This window comes from Enhydra lutris, unplaced genomic scaffold (assembly GCF_002288905.1).
Source record: "Enhydra lutris kenyoni isolate GAN:26980312 unplaced genomic scaffold, ASM228890v2 scaffoldscaffold5, whole genome shotgun sequence".
Taxonomy (NCBI): Eukaryota; Metazoa; Chordata; class Mammalia; order Carnivora; family Mustelidae; genus Enhydra; species Enhydra lutris.
In genome coordinates this window covers 26,571,364-26,590,766 of record NW_019154089.1, presented here as the reverse complement: position 1 = coordinate 26,590,766, position 19,403 = coordinate 26,571,364, and the positions used below count along the sequence as shown (strand labels likewise).

The window sequence follows — 19,403 nt, the reverse complement described above, 5'->3', positions numbered from 1 at the left end:
TGTTTTCCTCAACTGATAAGGCTGACGGTGAGAGCTGAGTGTCCAATGCATTTGGAGGACTTCCCTATGGATGCACATGCCTGCCCACTAAAATTTGGAAGCTGTGAGTAAATTTTTAATTTTAATTTTCCTTTATTCTTATGAGATACCTAAGTCTTTATTTTTTTTAAAGATTTTATTTATTCATTTACTTATCTGAGACAGAGAGCAGGGGGAGGAATAGAGGGAGAGGGACAAACAGAATCCATACTAAGTGCAGAGCCTGATGCGGGGCTCGATCTCACAACTCTGAGATCATGACCTGAGCCAAAATCAAGAGTAGGATGCTTAACTGACTGAGCCACCTAGGCACCCCTGAGAAACCTAAGTCTTTAAGCAAGAAACCTCCAATTAGTAAAACCTGTTAGAAGACAGATAAAAAAAGATAAAAATGAAGAAAGTTCAGTGATTTGCTGCAAATACTTTCTAGGGGTGCCTGGATGACTTGGTACATTAAGATTGTCTGCCCTCAGCTCAGGTCATGACCTCCGAGTCCTAGGATCAAGCCTTAATCAGGATTCCTGCTCAGTCTCTTTCTCCCCGTCCCCACCCCCACACCCCCCTCCTCGTTCTCTCTCTCTCCTTCTCTTTCTCAAATAAATACATAAAAACTTTAAAAAAATACTTTCTATAAGTAATAATCTTTAATTTCATTTTTAATGTTTTTCAGGAAGAGATTATTATAAGAAAGAGTGGATTTAATTAATTAGTGGAAAAATGCTACTTTTGTTAAAGCTGTATTCATGGAAAAACAAGTGGAGTATGGATGCTTTTACCACATAGATAATAACTCCCTGCCAATAGATGGAGATCACTGTGCTTATTTTGTGTCATTGCTGACATTTGTTTGACTTTAAGATTATTGCAAGTTGTCTATCAGATGAAAATATTGGTAGGTCGCAGCAGTGGATGATAATCGTTTCTTCATAATGAAGCCTACACCTAACAAATATTGTCTGATGAGAATTTACCCTAATCATAACCTTTTGAAAAGTTCTAGATCTGGTTGGATATCCCTTGAAATATATGTGTATATTAGTGCTTTTGAAGGTATCCTAGATACCTTTATGATAACTGTTGAGGTTTCTGCTATTTGAAACTATGCAGGCACACATTAGAGGAGCCAAGAGAACAGAACTGTGCCCAGCAGAGTCAGGTTCTCTTGTCTTCCTCTAGCCTTCTGCTTTTGACTAGTATGCATATATAAAGGGAGTAAGAAGTAAGAACAATGTATTCCTGGTTTCCTGCAGGAGAGTTACTTTTGGACTGAGTCAGCTCCTGGACTACCTAACCATCTTTCTGCTCCCACTAGACAGACAGTCTAAGCAACTATTTTGGTGAAGATATGATTCATAGAAAAAAAAAATAGTGGTGGTGTAGGAAGACAGCAAGCAAAGAAAATAGCAAAGGGCCTTCAGGCTCCTAGCAGCTCTAGTCATGGAAAGACAAGTTTATTTATAAATCGAATTCTATACTGAAACCCAAGGACAAACTACTTCAAAAATTGTCAGCCAAACAGGCCTTTGGTGATAACTCCCTCCTCCTCACTCTTTTCCCAATTTAATGTATATTCTATGTTACAGACTACTATATTTTCTCCTGATTACCACCTCCATTTTTAACAATATTATGTATTATGTGTTACTGGTATGCCAGGCAGTATTTTAAACATTTGTATATGTATCGGCTCATCTAATCCACAAAATCTTATACTTAGAAAGATCATGCATTATAGGTTGCCTGGGGCAGTACTTACTTTTGCCTTATATCCTGATATAACTACTAATAGTGCCCTCTTTTACCTTCAGAAATACCTTATTTTGAACCATAAATTACTTGTTTAGTGTACTAGTCAGGAATGCTCTCAAGCCGTGAGTATAGCTAGCTGAAAAAGAAGAGGGGTTTATATTTTTATACAAGATGGATGATGGTAAGTGATTGTTGGTTGATTGTTGTTTTGTCAGCATCTTAACAACGATGATGTTTAAGATGCCCTTAGATGTTCTTCCTGAACACAAGATGGTTGCTGCAACTCCAGCCATTGCATCTGCTTTCAAAATAAAGAATAGTGGACAAAGAAGAAAGAACGAGCACCTGTATTAAAGAGATAAAAGCTTTCCCTAAAATCCTAGCAGACATTTACGTGTATCTCATTAATCAAAGATGTGTCTCATTGCTAATGCTGACTACAAATGAGGCTGGGAAGAAATATTCTTAACTAAGCACATTGTTAGCCTGAAGAAAATAGGAGGTATTTTAGGAAGGAGGAAATGGATAGCAAGTAGAAAACACATAATGTCTCATGTAAGAAAACTGAAGTTAAATAAAAATCCGCTTTCTACCTCAGAGCCTTTATACATGCTCTTTTCTCTACTTGGGTTACTCTTCCCTTGGTTCTTCATGTAAGTGGCTTCTTCTATTTTTCACTTCTCAGCATAAATATCATCTTCTGGGGCTTCCCTGATGACCTTATCTAAATTTACATACAGTCCCACCCATCTTCTTGATTATAATACATGTTTAATTTAGATGTATTATAGCAATAATTATTAGTTTTATTTATTGGTTGACATTTTTATTGTCTGGAGACTGTAAAACTCCCATGAAAGCACAACCTATTTTGTTCAGCATTTCCTAGTACAGAGCCTAATATGATGTAGACACTCAATAAATATTTATTGAATAGATAAAAATTATAGTAATTGGGTTTTAAATGCCCCTTTAATGTTTAAGTCTCAGAGAAGATTGCTTCAGAAAAGGGTTTAAGACCTGTGGGTAATTAAACAGAGAAGATTTGAAATTGAAAAATAAGCATCTGAGCTCAGTGAGAGAGTGCCATGACTAATCACCATCACCTGCCATTGGCTTGAGAAGAAGGAGTGGTGGTTGATTTATTGTATAGTTAGTTCTCTGTCCTGGCCTAATTAGCATACTTCTGAAATGAAGAAACTGAGGCAAAAGTGGGCTAAAAATGCATTGACCCAGTTTTTGAAGCAAACATCTTGCCAGAATCACACAGAAGAAAATAATCAAGAGATAAGCTAGAAGATTGTGTAATAATTTAGTAGAATACTATGTAATAAATGTTAATGAAGCAAAATCGTCCATATGTTGATAGGAACTAACCTCAGAAAAGCAGATATTTTCCACTTTCCATTGCCATTTTCCATTCGACCCTGATTGTCAGTGTTATAGCACTCTTTTTGCTTATTGGGGATAAAGCCATCTTCATAAGGCCATATAACTAGAAGACAGTGTGCATGATTTAGTTGACATCTTTTAACTGCTTTTGAGGAAAATACAAAGAAGGCTTTGATTCTAAATGAAGAGATTCAGATGATGTTCTGACAATAAGATGTAGGCAAGTGCTAGATCTAGTTATGGACTCGATAAATGATGGTTTCCTGGCTGATTATCAAGCATAGTGCCTTGTAAATAAGGAGAGAGGGATAAGTAGAAATTTAAACAAATTCTGAATAATAAATAACTTTGGAAATTATTTAGTGCACCTGCTTCATACAAATGAAAAGACAAAGGCCCGTAAAAGTGAAGAGATAGTGTCTTATTAGCAGATGCTCTTCTGATACCAAGTCTATGCTCCCAATGTTGTAGCACCACAGAGTTCTTTCATAAGCCCAACCAAAATTTTTTGTCTTCTTTTTAAATTTTTTCTGAGGTAATCTGCTAATTTATTTTAAATCTGAGCTCAACATTTTGACTAAGTAGCTGAAGACTCTTTTTAACCTTATCTTCTTTATGCTGATTAGTCTCAAATGAAGGAAGCAGTCATAGGACCTCCTTTCTAAGTACTAAAATGAAGAAATAAGGTATATCACCTATTGTGATGCCTTATATCATGAAACCCCAACTTTCTTTTTTTTTTTAGTTTTTATTTAAATTCCATTTAGTTTGTTGGGGCACGTGGGTGGCTCAGTCTGTTGAGTGTCTGCCTTCAGCTCAAGTCATGATCCCGGGGTCTTGGGATCAATCCTCACATTGGGTTCCCTGCTCAGTGGGAAGTCTGCTTCTCCCTCTGCCCCTCCCTCTGCTTATGCTCTCTCAGGCTCTTTCCCTCTCTCTCTCCCACTAAATAATTTTTTAATCTTTAAAAAAACAAATTCCAGTTAGTTAGCATACAGTGTAATATTATTTTCAGGTATACAATGTAGTCAATCCACTCTTCCATAAAACACCTGGTACTCCTCACGACAAGTGCTCTCCTTCATCCCCATCCCCTGTTTAACCTTGTGGGTCCACTCTGCATTTTGGGAGATTTCCATTGAGAGACGTGGACAATATATCATCTCCCCTTTCACAGCAACGCTGAGTTTATTGTAGGTTTCATACACAGTGGAGTTTCTAAGAGATTGCAAGTGTGAGACATTGAATTATATGATGTTTAAAGGGGATGGTAACAGATTTTTTCATCTAAAACTATATTAGCAGCCTATCAGCAACACATGATGAAGTTCAAAAAAGTAGAGTCCAGGCACTACTGCTAATGATAGTGCAAAACGGTAGCAAGAGTTTTTTCATTTGTTACAAAAATGGCACGAGGATTAGAATTGGTTTCATCCCAAATTACTTGACCACTAAGTATCCCCTTGCTTGGATTTTGAGCATATAATATACAGTTTTTGCCTAGGAAATCCTTATTAATAACAGTAGGGTAGAAAGAATGTCATTCTATGCTCTTACCTCTGTTTGTTTCACTAAATAGCTATTTAAATATTTAAGCCCTTAAATAAGCCATTCAATGTTTCTGTGCTTTAGTTTATCATCTATAAAATGAGACAAACTATATAACCTCCTTCCATGTTAACAATCAGTGATTCTGTGTTACCATAAACTTGAGATGTGTTCTTAGGTTAGACCTTTCCATTAAAAAAAGAAAAATTTACCATGATGGGAAAAATATTTTACTGAATATAAGTTCCTACAAACTGTGAGCAATATGGTTCTTCTCAACTAGTGCTCTGCACTTCTTAGAGGGATTTTTAAAAATAAACATGTTTTAGATGCTAACAAATGCAGTCCTCCTCCTTAAGAAATGCAATGCTGAAATGATTCAAAATTTAAGTTAATGAGACATGTTAGCTCAATGGTAGGAATTATTTCACAATGTATATGTATATCAAATCTTCATGTTGTATACTTTAAATACCTTATAATTTTATTTTCAATTTTACCTTAATAAAGCCGTGTGTGTGTGTGTGTGTGTATATATATATATATATATATATATATATATATATATATACATACATATATAAAACATCTAACAGCATATACTCTCATTCCACCCCATGTGTAGTGGGTATTCCGTGACTAGAAACCAGAAAAGCTATGGAATCCCTTCTTCTCCTTCGCACTCGTTCTATACAGCTCTTCCCCCAACCTTCCTGAACTACGGATCAGGATTATGATCTCATCTCTCATGTAGAAGGATGGCTAGGTTAAAAGTAACATGGAGAATGAAAATGATTGAGAAGTGCAATGAGCTAAATGGTGTAACTCATCAACATCATCATCGTGATAGTAAACATCCATAAAAAGGAGAATTAATTAAAAGGAAGTAAAGTTACACTTCCTTTAAAAATGGGTGCTTGGTAGAATTTCTGGTGTTATATTTCATATTTATCATGATCTTCCCTTGGCCTGACATAATCCAGACCCAGGCTTCTGCCTCTAACCGTATTTCATCTCTCATGTACACAGATTTAGTCACATTGGTATTCCTGCTTTTCCTCAAACATATCAAGCTTTTACCTGGACCAGAAGAAGAAACTTCTTTGTTCACCTATCCAACAAACTCTTCCCCAAGACATACCCTACTCTCATTTCTGTCATGCATTTAACTGTCATTTCCTCAAGGACCCTCTCCGAGTCCTTCATCTAAAATAGACCCACATCCTTCATTCTCTACTCCCTTAGCCTATTGTGTATGGCTTTATTGCATTTAACATTACTTGAAATTATGTGTTTATTAGCTTGTCTGTTTTTGTCCCCATTACTGCCGTGCATATTCCACAACATCAGGAAAACTTGTTTGTTACGGATTTTTTCAGCAAAGCTCTTTATCTTTTGTAGATGCTTAATAACCATTTGTTGTAAAAGTGAACAGATGACTGAACAAATCAGGAAAACGTGTTTTAATTTTCCTAAGCCAAAGGACATGGGCTCTTTTTTTCCTGGCCTGCTCTCTGGAACCATGCAATTGAAAATAGGAAACTAGTAGCACTTACCAGCTAGTGAGGAGTATCAAAGTAACATGACACACGGACATTTTCCTTCCTTTCCTTTCAGATGCCTATACCAGAGCAGAAGTTGTTTATGAGTGGACCAGAGAGCCAGCACGCTCGGTGGTTGTAGCAGAAGATGGGTCACGCCTAAACCAATATGATCTTCTTGGGCAAACAGTAGACTCAGGAATTGTTCAGTCTAGTACAGGTAAGTGCCAGTTGATTATTCCAGATATGTCAGAAGAAATATAAACAGTTTTTGTGAGACTGTGAGAATTCAGTAAGTTCTTCAATAACACAAGTAGAGAGAGAGAGAAAATTTCACTAACCTGAGACTACCTAAGCTAGGAACTAGTGTAAACTCTATAGATTTGTGCCCTTGTATTCCTCATTTAATGTCTTTTGGCCTCTGTTTCTTGGTTTGCAAAATAAGATGCTAGTTCTATGTGATCAGGGTAGCAGAGTATTTAGAAATGTGAACTCAGGGGAAGAATGTATGGATTAAATTCTTACTCTTCCACTTTGTGTGTTGATTGTGGTCACCTCACAGGGTTGTTAGAAGGCATAAATTAAATCCACGAAGAGTACTTTAATAGCTTCTGGCATATAAAAAAAACTCTCAAAATATGTTAGCTATTAATATTATCTAGGCCTGATTTATTATAATGAGTCAGTGAATCTTGGTGAATTTGTAGCAGTGATCATTATACATAAGAACTAGAGCAGATACTATTAAGCAGCTGGACCCAAATTTTAAATTTTGAAGTTGCTTCAAGAAATAAGAGTTTAGTTATGCAAATATCCATTTGTGACTAAATGTAATGTGATCGTTGGGCTGGAAAACTATAAAAATTTGGATTTTAACCCTCCCTCAATCCCAATAATTTTAATTATGTTCAGTCAATGAAAGCTTAACAAGAGCCAGAAGTTTTTATAGCTGTCTTTAAAATTTTAAATTAGTTCATCCACTTTGGTAATTTCTTTTAAAAAATGCAATTTGGTAATATATAAGGGCAGATGTGCTATTCTTGTCAGAAAAAATTTCTTCCTTAGATTTCAGGTTTTATATTAGGAGCCTGATAATTCTAACAAGTTCCAGTAATAGGTCAATATATCTTATTCTGGCTATTGGAAAATCCCTGTTTAATGGGATCTGCATTTTGCTTATTTTGCCGCAACCATGGCTACTCTGGAAGCCCAAATATTTATGTTTCTTCTTTTGAAAAATGGAGAAGATTGTTGCTCAGTTTTGCCCATGTTAAAAATGCATATGGCATAGTGGAAAGATTTTAGGCTTTGTAGTAAGAAAGAGATGCACTCAAGTCCTGGTCCTGCCACATAGAAGTCTTGTGACTTTGGCAAAGTCATTTATCCAACTAGAAACTCTGGTCTCCTCTAAAAAGTGGGCATTTTTTACCTTTGCATTAAAGATGAGATGATATAAAACACTAAGTAGAACATATATATGGTAAGTGCTCGAAATGGTATGTCGTCTGAGATCCCAAAACATGGAAAAATACTGAAAATTTCTCTCGCTCCTAAGTTATATGGGAAAACATTCTAAAATGAGCAGTGTTCACCTTTAAAAATCAAATGCTATTATAAACTGGATTTTGTGGTAGACACCGGAGAGTCAATCAAAGACAAGGCAGAGAGCTTGCTGCCATGGAATCTAAAGTCTAAGGGAAGACAAACACATAAACTATAATTATCAAAATGGGTGGTAAATGCTGTGATTAACATTTTTGTGAGGGCAGGGACCATATCTGTCTTCTATATCCCTATCATTTACTATAGTAGCTAAAACAGAAGAGGCACTAAATAAATATTGTGAACTAATGAATAAAACAATAAATGTACCCATCCTAGAATAATCAAGGAGGAATTGCTGCAGGGGTTGACTTTTATGTTGTTAATCTGTATTTGTTGGAAACCAAATAATCACTGTTTTAGGCCCAGAACATTGAAAATAATAAACATAGAACTTTCCCTCAAGAAATTCTCCATTATCATTAGAATAAAGGCTGAGGGATATGAAAGCAACAATAACTCAACCCCAGTGGCATGCATTCAATAGCAGAAGTAGACACAAGCCAGGAGGGTTACCCAAAGAAAGGAGTGCCTCCACTCTAGTTGTAGTGCTAGTGACCTTGACATGTCATTTCATCCCTCTTTAGGACCAATTTCCATGTCGGCAAAGTGAGTGGCTCATTCTGATAAACTTGGATATGTTTCTGCCTTCATCAGGATTTAGGCTACATACACTGTAGTTATTCAGAAATGATATACAGGCATACATGGAGCTAGGAAATGAGAGGCAGGGCCCAACCCCCCATCACCAAACTGGCTGTACCTCATACTCTGGGTCTTTTGAAAGTACTCAATCTGTGCTAAATCAGCAAGTTTACCTGTACAAATAAGAACTCTTCCTTGTCATTCCCATAATTGATATTGGTGGGGAGGAAGGGAAGGGAGGTGAGGAAAATAGTGAGCAAATTCTCAGATGTAGGGGTTCAGTTTGGTGTACACTTTCAACCTCACAATAAAACACTGAACTAAACATTTCCTCTGGGTCCACTTTAGCTCATCAAAAATCCACCCTGATATTTTTCTGTGGGAAGAAACAAAGATCTTTTTAAGGTCTTCCATTCCATATTTCACATATCCTTGCAGAGTCCTAAAAATATTAAGATAAATGGCATTGAGTACTTTACCTCCCTGTTTTTGCCAGAAGACTAGGAATGATAGCAAGAAAGAGCACCACATGGAGAATGATTAGGTAAAAATCCATCTTCCTCTACCTTAAAATTCTCTGCGGGGAGAGAAGCAATTCAAATCACCTTTTAGAAGGGGTTTCCCTGCTTGCCTGAGCCAACTTACATGTGAACACACATTCATAGGTACTACCAGCAATCTCTTTCAAGTCAAATACCTCTAGATCACTTCAGTGACATAGGAGGGGGGAATATGATGCTCGATCCACTGCTTGGATTTTTTAATTCAGTACAAAACCATTAAAGTCCCAATATCTTTCCTGAGGTCTGCCACCAGATTTGGGAGAAGACAGTAAGTTGGAGAGTTAGTTTGAAGTACACCTACTCACCTGGCAGAGAAAAACCTTTACAGTCACATGGAAGGATGAGTCCAGTGAGCTCTCAAATCCAATACAATTCTTTGTTATCCAATACAATTTATTCACTAATTCCTTCAACCATTTATTCACTTTCTGTGTTTGACATTGTAATTGGGCCTGGGAAAGATAGATGAAGGACATTTAATTCCTGCCCTCAAGAAATTCATAATTGATTGCTGTAAGTAGCTAACATGCTCATGGCATTGTTCTAATACGACAATCCCAGGATATAGGTATTAACTTTATTATATCCATTTTGCAGATGGGACATAATTGAAGCCAGAGAGATTTAACTGCTTTTCCTAGGTCACACAGTGAGGAAATGGCAGAGCTGAGATTTGAACCTGGGGGTAGTCTAGCTGCAGAGTGCTCAACCACATGACTAGTAACAGGCAACATAGACATGTGTGAAAAGCAAGGCTGTGGTACAGCATGGATTTAAGAGTGTGGACTCTGGAATTATACTGTGAAGGTTTAAAGGCTGGTTATACTACTTATTAACTGTCTGACCTTTGGCAAGACATTTCTCTGTTCATCTTTCTCTTGTAAAATTTGTAGATGATAAAAGGATCCACTTCATGAGCTGCTCTGAGATTGAAATAAGAAAAATGCATGTAACCTGCTTAGCAGAGTGTCTGACATATAAAAATTATGTAATAAATATTATATATTACTATTAATAATGATGATAGAGTTAGTGCAAGGAAGTGACATAACATAAAGAAGTCATTTCTGCTTGAAGTATCAGAGAAGGCAGTTTGGAACTGGACCCCAGACATTGCCCCTTATCTCATTCTACTATACTGCATTATGTTTCCTAAGTAGTTTTTTAAGGAGAGCCTGTACAGAAATTATAACCATGACTAAAGAGCATGAAAATATGACTTATACAGAGAAATATAATAATTAAATTAGTGACCAGGCATAATGATAATATCATGGCCAGAAAATAAGAATATAATAATGTACAATGCCTTTTTAAAATACATAGTGGTGCCTGTAAAACCTTCATATTTACCAAAGTCAAAGAGAGATTTGATCAAAGGAATTTTAGGTTAGCCTTGCTGAATAAGAATGTTTCTCCTTATGAGTGGCTGTCTTATCCTTAGAACAAATGACCAAGAGAAATTATGAGATCCTCTTTCTTAAAGATAGTCTTTTCTGGATTAGTTGATTTAAGGATGACAAGCAGGCTCAAAACGAATGAGGAAAACAAGCATTTTCCCTGACCAGGGGCCAATAAGAGTGATCAGCATTCATCCAAGGATCCTTAGAGCCCCCATTTACAAAGCCTAGTATATGATCTCCAGAGAAATAACTGTAGCCATAAAATGTAAAAAGTAGGGATTGGAGGTAGAGTAGTTACCTGGTCAATTCATATTTCAGATGAAGAGACAGGTCTAGAAAGATTCAGTGGCCTAGAACTCTAGCCATTTTTTTTTATTTCTATTCTAGAACTCTTTGACACAGATATTAAAATACCAGTTCCTCCCTCAATGTTATCTTTGATTTCTCATTCCTATTAAAAAATCAGCATAAAAACTTGGGAAATACATAGCTTAGAAAACACAAAGTTAAGAATACTTGGAAGGAAAGTGATCTATTAGGGACCTATTATAGGCTTATAGGGACCTAATGTTCATTACAACTTCATTGACATGAATGGTTGCTTTCTAGAGCTGGAGAGACTATATTTCTGTCGTTTCTATCTTACACTCTCAATTTGCACATGACTCAATTTTTTTAAATGACTTTCATATCTATCATTTCATTGTATCCTCCCAACATCCTAGGAAATAGTTAAGTAAAGCACTATTATTTTAATCGAACAAATTAGGAAACTGAAGTCAAATAAAGTTAAGCAAAGTATTTACTCTTCAAGTACATGGAAGCCATTTACTAAACAAACCCTCGAAGCTCCTTTATAGAATTCTATCCCTGCTTCTTTTCTTTCTTTCTCCTTAATTTTGTATGGTAATGTATCAGAAATATTGTCACATCTAATTTACAAGCTTCCCTGAGGGTTACATGATATGCAAGGATATTTGAATTACAATTCTTCTAGACTGTTGAATTAGAGGAAAAGAATTTGACATGCTTAGCGTATAAGCACTTGATGTCTAGAGATTTCTTTCAATTCGATTTAGGAGATTGATTTTTTTGTTGTTGTGTTCTTCTTTTATTTTTAAACTATTACAACATGATTCTGATTTTGCTGCCTTTTTTCTCCTTACTTACATGTTCTGTGCCAAAACTTCTTAGATTTATTTTTTAATTTAGGAAAATGATTTCAATAGATTTGAAATCCTTCTATTCTTTCTCTAACTTGTTAGTGAGGAAGTGGTTTATAGAACAAACATAATGTGGAATAATAGCTCCTCCAAAATAATATTCTCTGCAGAATCTTCCTAAAATGTCACATTGCGAACAACAAAAGATGATAATGGAATATGTATAGACACTCATCTTTCTGACATTATATGAAAGATGGAATTTTTTCTTTGAGCTGATGACATTTTGTAAACCACAGTTGAATGAATGGTTAGGAATAATAATGCATACTCCTGAGAGGGTGAAATGTAACATGGCCATGTCCACACAAGACTACATTTTAGTAGTCCTGGAAAAATTGGTTTTCTGCTTTTTTCTGAAATTTGAATCACTCATTTCTTTCAGATGACCTTGGAGTCATCACCCAGGGTATCTACAGAAACCAAGAAGAATTAGTAAACATTGTATTTGCCCTCCCAAATAGAGAGCCTCATGGATGTTAATTTAAGTGAGTGCCCTTAAACCTCAATGCATCCCTTTTCACCATGCACAGATGTTGAATACGTAAAGTATGTAAAACCATGCTATATTCAAAGAACTGTCCTCTTCCAAATTAACTCTCAGTTTGATGAGAGGAATAGAAGGATATAAGTTAGCTAAAATAAAAAGTGTGAGATTTTATTATAAATGTAAACAGAAGCTATAAATAAATTTGAAGTTACTTACTAGTGATCAGTCAATGGCAATTGTTATTAACAATTAGCAGTGAAAGCATACTTGTGTGTGTGAATGATTTTCTCCTATAAAGAATAAAAGCATTTATTTTACCAATATTTTTACCAATTCTGATTGGAGGGAAAAGAGAAGAAAATGGAGAAGGGAACCAAAATTTATTTTAAAACTTTTACATGGTATTATCTTAATTAGAGCCCTTATTCTTTATCCTCCCCACAATATACTTCTCACTTTTTTTTAAAGATTTTATTTATTTATTTGACAGAGAGAGATCACAAGTAGAGAGAGAGGGAAGCAGGCTCCCTGCCGAGCAGAGAGCCCGATGCGGGACTTGATCCCAGGCCCCTGAGATCATGACCTGAGCAGAAGGCAGAAGCTTAACCCACTGAGCCACCCAGGCGCCCATGCTTCTCACTTTTTTATAGATTAGGAAATTGAGGATTAGAGCTGTAAGCAAGTTACCCATGGCTATCCAGAAAGAAAATAGCGTATCTAAGTTTTGAACCCAAATCCATTTGCTTCCAAAGCTGATAAACTTTCCTTTACAGCACATTTCTTCTTCTTCTGCTATGGACTGAACCCAACCCAAAGATGAACAAAATATTCAGCAATAATAGATGTGAAGTAGAGGATTTTGTTGGTCATGATACTGAGATGTGAAAATGCATGGTAAGGCAAGAAACATGGCACGGAAGTGCTTATTAGAGCTATGATATGGAGAGTCTTAAATCCAGGTAACAGAGTTTGCTTGTCAGTAGGAACACTGGAGACTGTCGATTGTCACACTGGAGAAGGGCGGGGCATTTGCTAGTATCATCTAGTGAGTAGAGGTCAACTAATCCAAAAACATATGGGACAGCCCCCACAACAAACAATTATCTGGTCTGAAATGTCAATAGTGCTGAGGCTGAGAAATCTTAATGTAGATAATGGAATCCATTAAGGTATTTTAAGATTTTATGTAGACTTTAAAAAGATTACCCTGACATCAAAATTTAGGGAAAACTCGAATGAGGAAGTGATTGGAGATAAACAAGGCAGTTAATAGATCTACAAAAGAGATAAGAGCAGTGACCATGAGATAAGAGATAGGCTGAAAGATACTGCCCAGGAGAAATTAAAATTGTGATGATCAACTGATTCCTTTCTCTCTCTCTCTCAGAAGCCGTACTTAACATCCAAGGTTTGATCCCAGGATTTTAGTCTGAGTAAGCAGACAGATGAGAGAGTATCATGAATTTAGAGATAGACTTTAAATGGGAAAGCAGCACAGGTATATGCTGGTCATTATTTTTTTTTTTTATGGGAAAGGTTAACTAATGTCAGTTTTTGAACATATTTAGTTGGTGATGTCAATGAAAAATCAGTATTTCTGAGATGTCCAGTAGATATTGGGAATACAGGTTGATTTTGAAAGCAGTGTCACTTAGGGCTGTGGATTTGGCAGGCCTTCAGATACAAATGAGTCTAGGGACAGGAGGAGAAGGGAAGTTCCTGGTTAGAGCCAAAAAAAAAAAAAAAAAAAAAAGTGGAAGAAACCTAAAAGCAGAACTACACCAGGAACCTCTATGATTACTTTGCAGAAAGATGAAGAGTGGGGTATTAATAGGTCGTGAACAGTTTTAGCCACATTGTAGGGGCTGATGCTAGATGGTCATGGGCTGGTCATGGTCACAGGTTGCATAGGGCAAAATTTGGAGTTGAAAGGAAGGAGAAAGGTGAAGTAATGTGAATACCAAAGAAAGCTATGTTTTCTTAGTAAGAATATACCTATTTCTCTCCTCCCCCGACCCCCCACAGACAGCTAAATATATACTCAGAGTGGATAAAGCTAAAATTTTCTAAGATTTGTAATTGAAAAAATATAACATCAGTTTAAAAAAAAAAAACCCTCCTATAATTTGGGCTGCATGTCAATCGCTTTGGTAAATGAAACTGCTTTTCTAAATGAAATCAGACTTTGATATATACAAAGACATTAAGTGTGCCCAGCTAGTCCATTGTTTCCTAGCCCAGGCTATGAATTGGAGCAGTTCAAAAGCTATATTGAAGTGGATTTTCTTTGGCCTCCCTTAAAGAATGGTTTGTGTATCTAGGTGGGACCTGAAGAACTGAATGTTTCAAAACCTTCCCAGGTGATTCTGGTGGAGGTATTCCTCAAAATAAATTTTGAGAAACCATGGATTATATCCCACTCTCCTCATTCCAAAGATCAGGCTAGGCTAAATGAGTTACCCAGGGCCAAAGAGCAGCTGAAAGGAAGTGCTGGCATTAGAACAGGAATTCCCCCAAAGTTGGACACCAAAGCTCCTTCATTAGACAGCCTGAATGTCTTCCACAGTGGTAAACTGGGGATTTGATCTGTTCTGACCCATTACTGTGTATCATCAGGATCTTGCACTTTGCCTTCATGGTCATTAGAGCCATTCTGTAAATAGATACTCTATGTCTCTTACATGTTTGATACACCAGGATAAGGTGTAGCAGTATCCATAAGATCTCTGGCACCTCAGTCTTATCCTCAACCCCATTTTGGTGTTTTAATAATGTCTCTGTTCTTTCCTGGATAAACATTTTCTCTTCAGGAACCAGATGTCACATGGGACATGTTTTAAGTCTAAGATTTTGCTGTTGATGGAAAAAATCCAGAGATAATTTCTTTTCAGGGTCAAATTGCTCACTTTATTGTATGTTTCACCCTCTAGGAGAATATGTTGTTATGACCACTCATTTCCACCTGAAGAGAAAAATTGGCTATTTTGTTATTCAAACGTACCTGCCATGCATAATGACAGTTATTCTATCCCAAGTTTCATTCTGGCTCAACAGAGAGTCTGTACCAGCGAGGACTGTCTTTGGTAAGTGCCAATCAAGACGTACAGGCAAGGGTCTGGAGGGCAAGTTATATTATGCTGGTGACGTTACAAGTGGAATGAAAAAATAATTATACATTAAAATCTGAAGTTAGCACAATAGAAAGGTTCAAAGAACTACCATTCTCATTGTGGTGTGATTTAAAAAAAAAAAAAAAAACCTCTTTCTTTAAATAGAAAGCTGTTTTAATGTATGTAGATAAATGCATGTGAATATCAACTAGGCATGTGCTATGTTTAAGACTCTTACTACAGAATAAAAAGGCTTAAGATGTTTATAATCTAATCTGAAGATTATTCATGTGCAGAGATCCCTATGGTATCATTCTTCAAGAATAGGCAAGGAATGGAAAATCAGTTATCTCAGGAAAAAAGCAAGACTTTGCTACAAGTGCCCAAAAAGAGTCTTTTCTTCTGAATTTATCAAAGTGCTTCCAGGTTGATACTGCTAAATCTTTGCTCTGACAGTAGCCTAGGAACACAGGTATATTAAGATCCAGAATGCTTCCAGCTGCAGAGCACAAGAGTAGTTCATTTCAAACTTTTTTAAAAATTATCATTTGTTAATATTAGCTAGTCTTGAAGCCACTTACTAGCACTAAATCCTGAACTCTTGTCAAGATGCTTATTTCTATATGTATATTCAGTTTGAGGCCTTTATTCACTGAAAATTAAGAAAAATAGAATAGAGAGCATATGTTTTATTTTTATTTTTATTTTTGTAAGAATGAACAATAACACTATAGTGAAAAAGATTTTTTTAAATGCTCACCCTTCCCCCTTCTTACTCTAATAAATCTTACTCTTCCTTTTTGAAAATTCTCTAAAGCATTTGGAATGTTTAATAAGTCAAAAACCTTGCTCTTAACATTTTCAACAATCTGATGTCTCAGCCAACTCATGCCCTTTCGGTGAGCATAACTACATATCTGTAAACTCAAATGTGGCAAGTATTTCTGTGTATCAAGTTATATATTTCTAATGTTTTAAGTTCAGTACAATCACAAATACAATTTCCCAAGACCTTTAGCCTTTTAACATTTACTTAGAACACATGTTTCTATTGTTTTTAGTCTCAACTCAGCACTTTCCTCTGTGCTGAGTGGAAGTCTGAGAGGGTCACAGATGTTTAAAGAAACAATACACAAAGGAAAAAGATAAAGGTACAAAAGTTGGACTTTGTAACAGTTTAGTATAAGGCATCCAGAATGCAGCAATGCTGAAGCCTGTTTTATGTCTTCAAAAGTCATCTTCTTGCTGCTTCATGCTCTCTGTCATTTAGGGGCAATGTGGTTGTGTAATTTTGCTGCCAGATAGATCCAAGTTTTAGGTTCCATCTTCATTTTTGTAAGATTCAGTTGCCTAAAAGTAAGGGGTTTAGGGGGTAGGGAAGGAAAGATGGGATTGGGAGGGAGACAAATCATAAGAGACTCTTAATTTCACAAAACAAACTGAGGGTTGCCAGGGGGAGGGGGGTAGGGAGAGGGTGGTTGGACATTGGGAAGGGTATGTGCTATGGTGAGTGCTGTGAAGTGTGTAAACCTGGCGATTCACAGACCTGTACCCCTGGGGCTAATAATACATTATATGTTAATTTTAAAAATTTATAAAAAAGATTCAGTTGCCTATAAAATGAGAGTACAGTTAAAGTAAAATAGTGCTGTTTAAAAGATTGAGAAGAATAAAATAAAATATGTAGATTATCAGGTTGAATTCTTGGAACTCAGTAGATGCTCAACACATTTTTGTCCTTTTCCCTGTCCTTATAGCAGGAATTGTAAGACAACAAACATAAGCACACGCGCATATGCGCGTACACACACCCCTCTCTTTATGCCCTTCTTAATTTATGGATACATTTAGTTTAAGAGCATACATTTCCAAATTCACTTCTGACAGTTGCCTACATGAACCAAATTTTGAAAAAAAAAAAAATGGAATTCACTCTAGCAGAGATTTATTAACAAGGACTGAAGTTGTCAATAATAATAGCCATTAACTTTGTTCGGTATCAGGTTCAGTGCTAAACACTTTATTACAGTAGTTTATTTAATACTCATAATAGCCCTCTGAGTTAGACTTATTAATTTATAAAGAAATAATTTTTTAAAAGATTTTATTTATTTATTTGACAGATCACAAGCCGGCAGAGAGGCAGGCAGAGGGAGGAAGGGAAACAGGCTCCCTGCTGAGCAGAGAGCCCAATGCGGGCCTCCATCCCAGGACCCTGGGATCATGACCTGAGCCGAAGGCAGAGGCTTTAACCCACTGAGCCACCCAGGTGCCCCAAGAAATAATTTAAAAAGAAAAAAAACAACAGAAGTTCAGAATTGTGAGGCAATTTTCCCAAGGTCATTCAGCAATTAAAGAACTGGGATTTGAAACTGGGTTGTTCTGTTCCTCAAATACTGACATTTAAGTACCTTGCTCTTTGCTCATGTTAATATTGATATGTAAATTTAAGGGCTGTTTACCAGTCACTATTTCTTAAACCATTTGTTGGTTATATAATACAGGTAATGCCCCAGTACTTTCTGTAAAATCTCCAAAGTTTAAAGTAAGTCCATTCCCTACATCTGTGATAGTGTATCAAAAATATGATTTAATAGAAGTCTCTGTGTTTCTTCTTAATCTTATCACTTCCTAACGTAGGAAGTGTTACAAAGATCATCTACCTTAAAATTCATGGAAAACTAGGGAATATTGGATGGTTTAAAAAAGCTATGAAAGGGGCACCTATGGTCCTGCTGGTTTCCCTTTGCACAAGTAGGCTGACCTTCAGTGATCAAATTTTGTGATGTGAACCCACAGATTCACTTAATTTTTTTCTTTACAGGAGTAACAACTGTACTCACCATGACAACTTTGAGTATCAGTGCCAGAAATTCCCTCCCTAAGGTGGCTTACGCCACTGCTATGGACTGGTTCATTGCAGTGTGCTATGCCTTTGTGTTCTCAGCTCTGATCGAGTTTGCCACAGTCAATTATTTCACCAAGAGAGGTTATGCATGGGATGGCAAAAGTGTGGTTCCAGAAAAGGTAAGTACTTTAATATTCCCTATGATCTGTCACTGGTATGTTTTATTCAACCTGCGAGATGGCATGTTTAGACTTTGGGAAATGGATGAAGAGTGCAGACACAGAGTAATGAGGATTCTCTGTTTCTTAAATCGTAAGTGACTGTCTGCTGTGGCAATTTTGGTACTGCTAAAGAGAGAGGTTGTTTTAAGTGGGCCGATGTGCAGAGGAGAGTGAAGGAGATAAAAGAGAGATGAACGTAAACATTTATTCTCAAATATGTTTTCCTGGGTCTCTATTGATTTAAGAACAGTTTTAATCAACTTGACATTAGGTGCAAATAAATTTATGCCATTGTAATTTGAACTTGAAAATAATAGTCTTTTTGTTGTTTTCAGAGCTTAATCACTTTGATCATAAAAATTATTAACTCTAATGTCTCTGTTGAACTTAGTTTACAAAATGTATTATCTCCAATTTCAGTGAAGTAAAGGACAGGAAATATATTTCCTTTCCAAATTAAAGGTTTGCTTTAAGGATCATACACAAATCACAGAAAAATTCTTCATTATAGAAAATTATCAAGTCAAGCTCATTACTGTTTCTCTAAATTAGAACCTAATTTGGAATGTATTTTAAAGCACATGTGGTGAGGATATTTCTACTTCTATGGCTTGAAGGAAAAATATGTCAAAATGCAAGTGAGTCTTGGGATGGTAGAAAGAAGGTCAAAGTCAGACACAGAGATTGTAAGATGTCTAGAAATAATCTAGGAGGAATCACTCTATAGCAGCTTTTTCCCAAAATTCTATTCCTCAGAGTACTAGTATCATGAGTTAGTCCCTAAGAATAAAGTCTGGTTGAATACTCCCAAATAATGCCGCGTTCTATATCACAGAGTCTCAGGATATTCAAGAATCTGGAAGGGTTTATAGTAAAGAGATTAACTATGGTATTTTTCTCAGGGCTCCACAGATGTACTAGAAAAGAGAATCCTTTGTGGTGGAAACCTCTACCATATTTAAACTAATTTAAAGTGTTACCTATTATAGGATGGGCCATTAATACATGCATAAGTAGGAAAGAAAAGAG

The 19,403-nt window shown here is 36.2% G+C and overlaps 1 protein-coding gene across 1 annotated transcript in view; it reads left to right on the top strand.

The window, feature by feature from the left end:
- LOC111141067 (gamma-aminobutyric acid type A receptor alpha1 subunit) overlaps positions 1-19,403 on the top strand; it is a 54,783-nt gene that overhangs the window by 30,003 nt on the left and 5,377 nt on the right. Inside the window, exons 6-9 of the mRNA XM_022493395.1 lie at positions 21-103; positions 6,346-6,489; positions 15,126-15,278; positions 18,130-18,332. Coding sequence (XP_022349103.1) covers positions 21-103; positions 6,346-6,489; positions 15,126-15,278; positions 18,130-18,332 — 583 coding nt within the window. The remainder of the gene's footprint in view (positions 1-20; positions 104-6,345; positions 6,490-15,125; positions 15,279-18,129; positions 18,333-19,403) is intronic.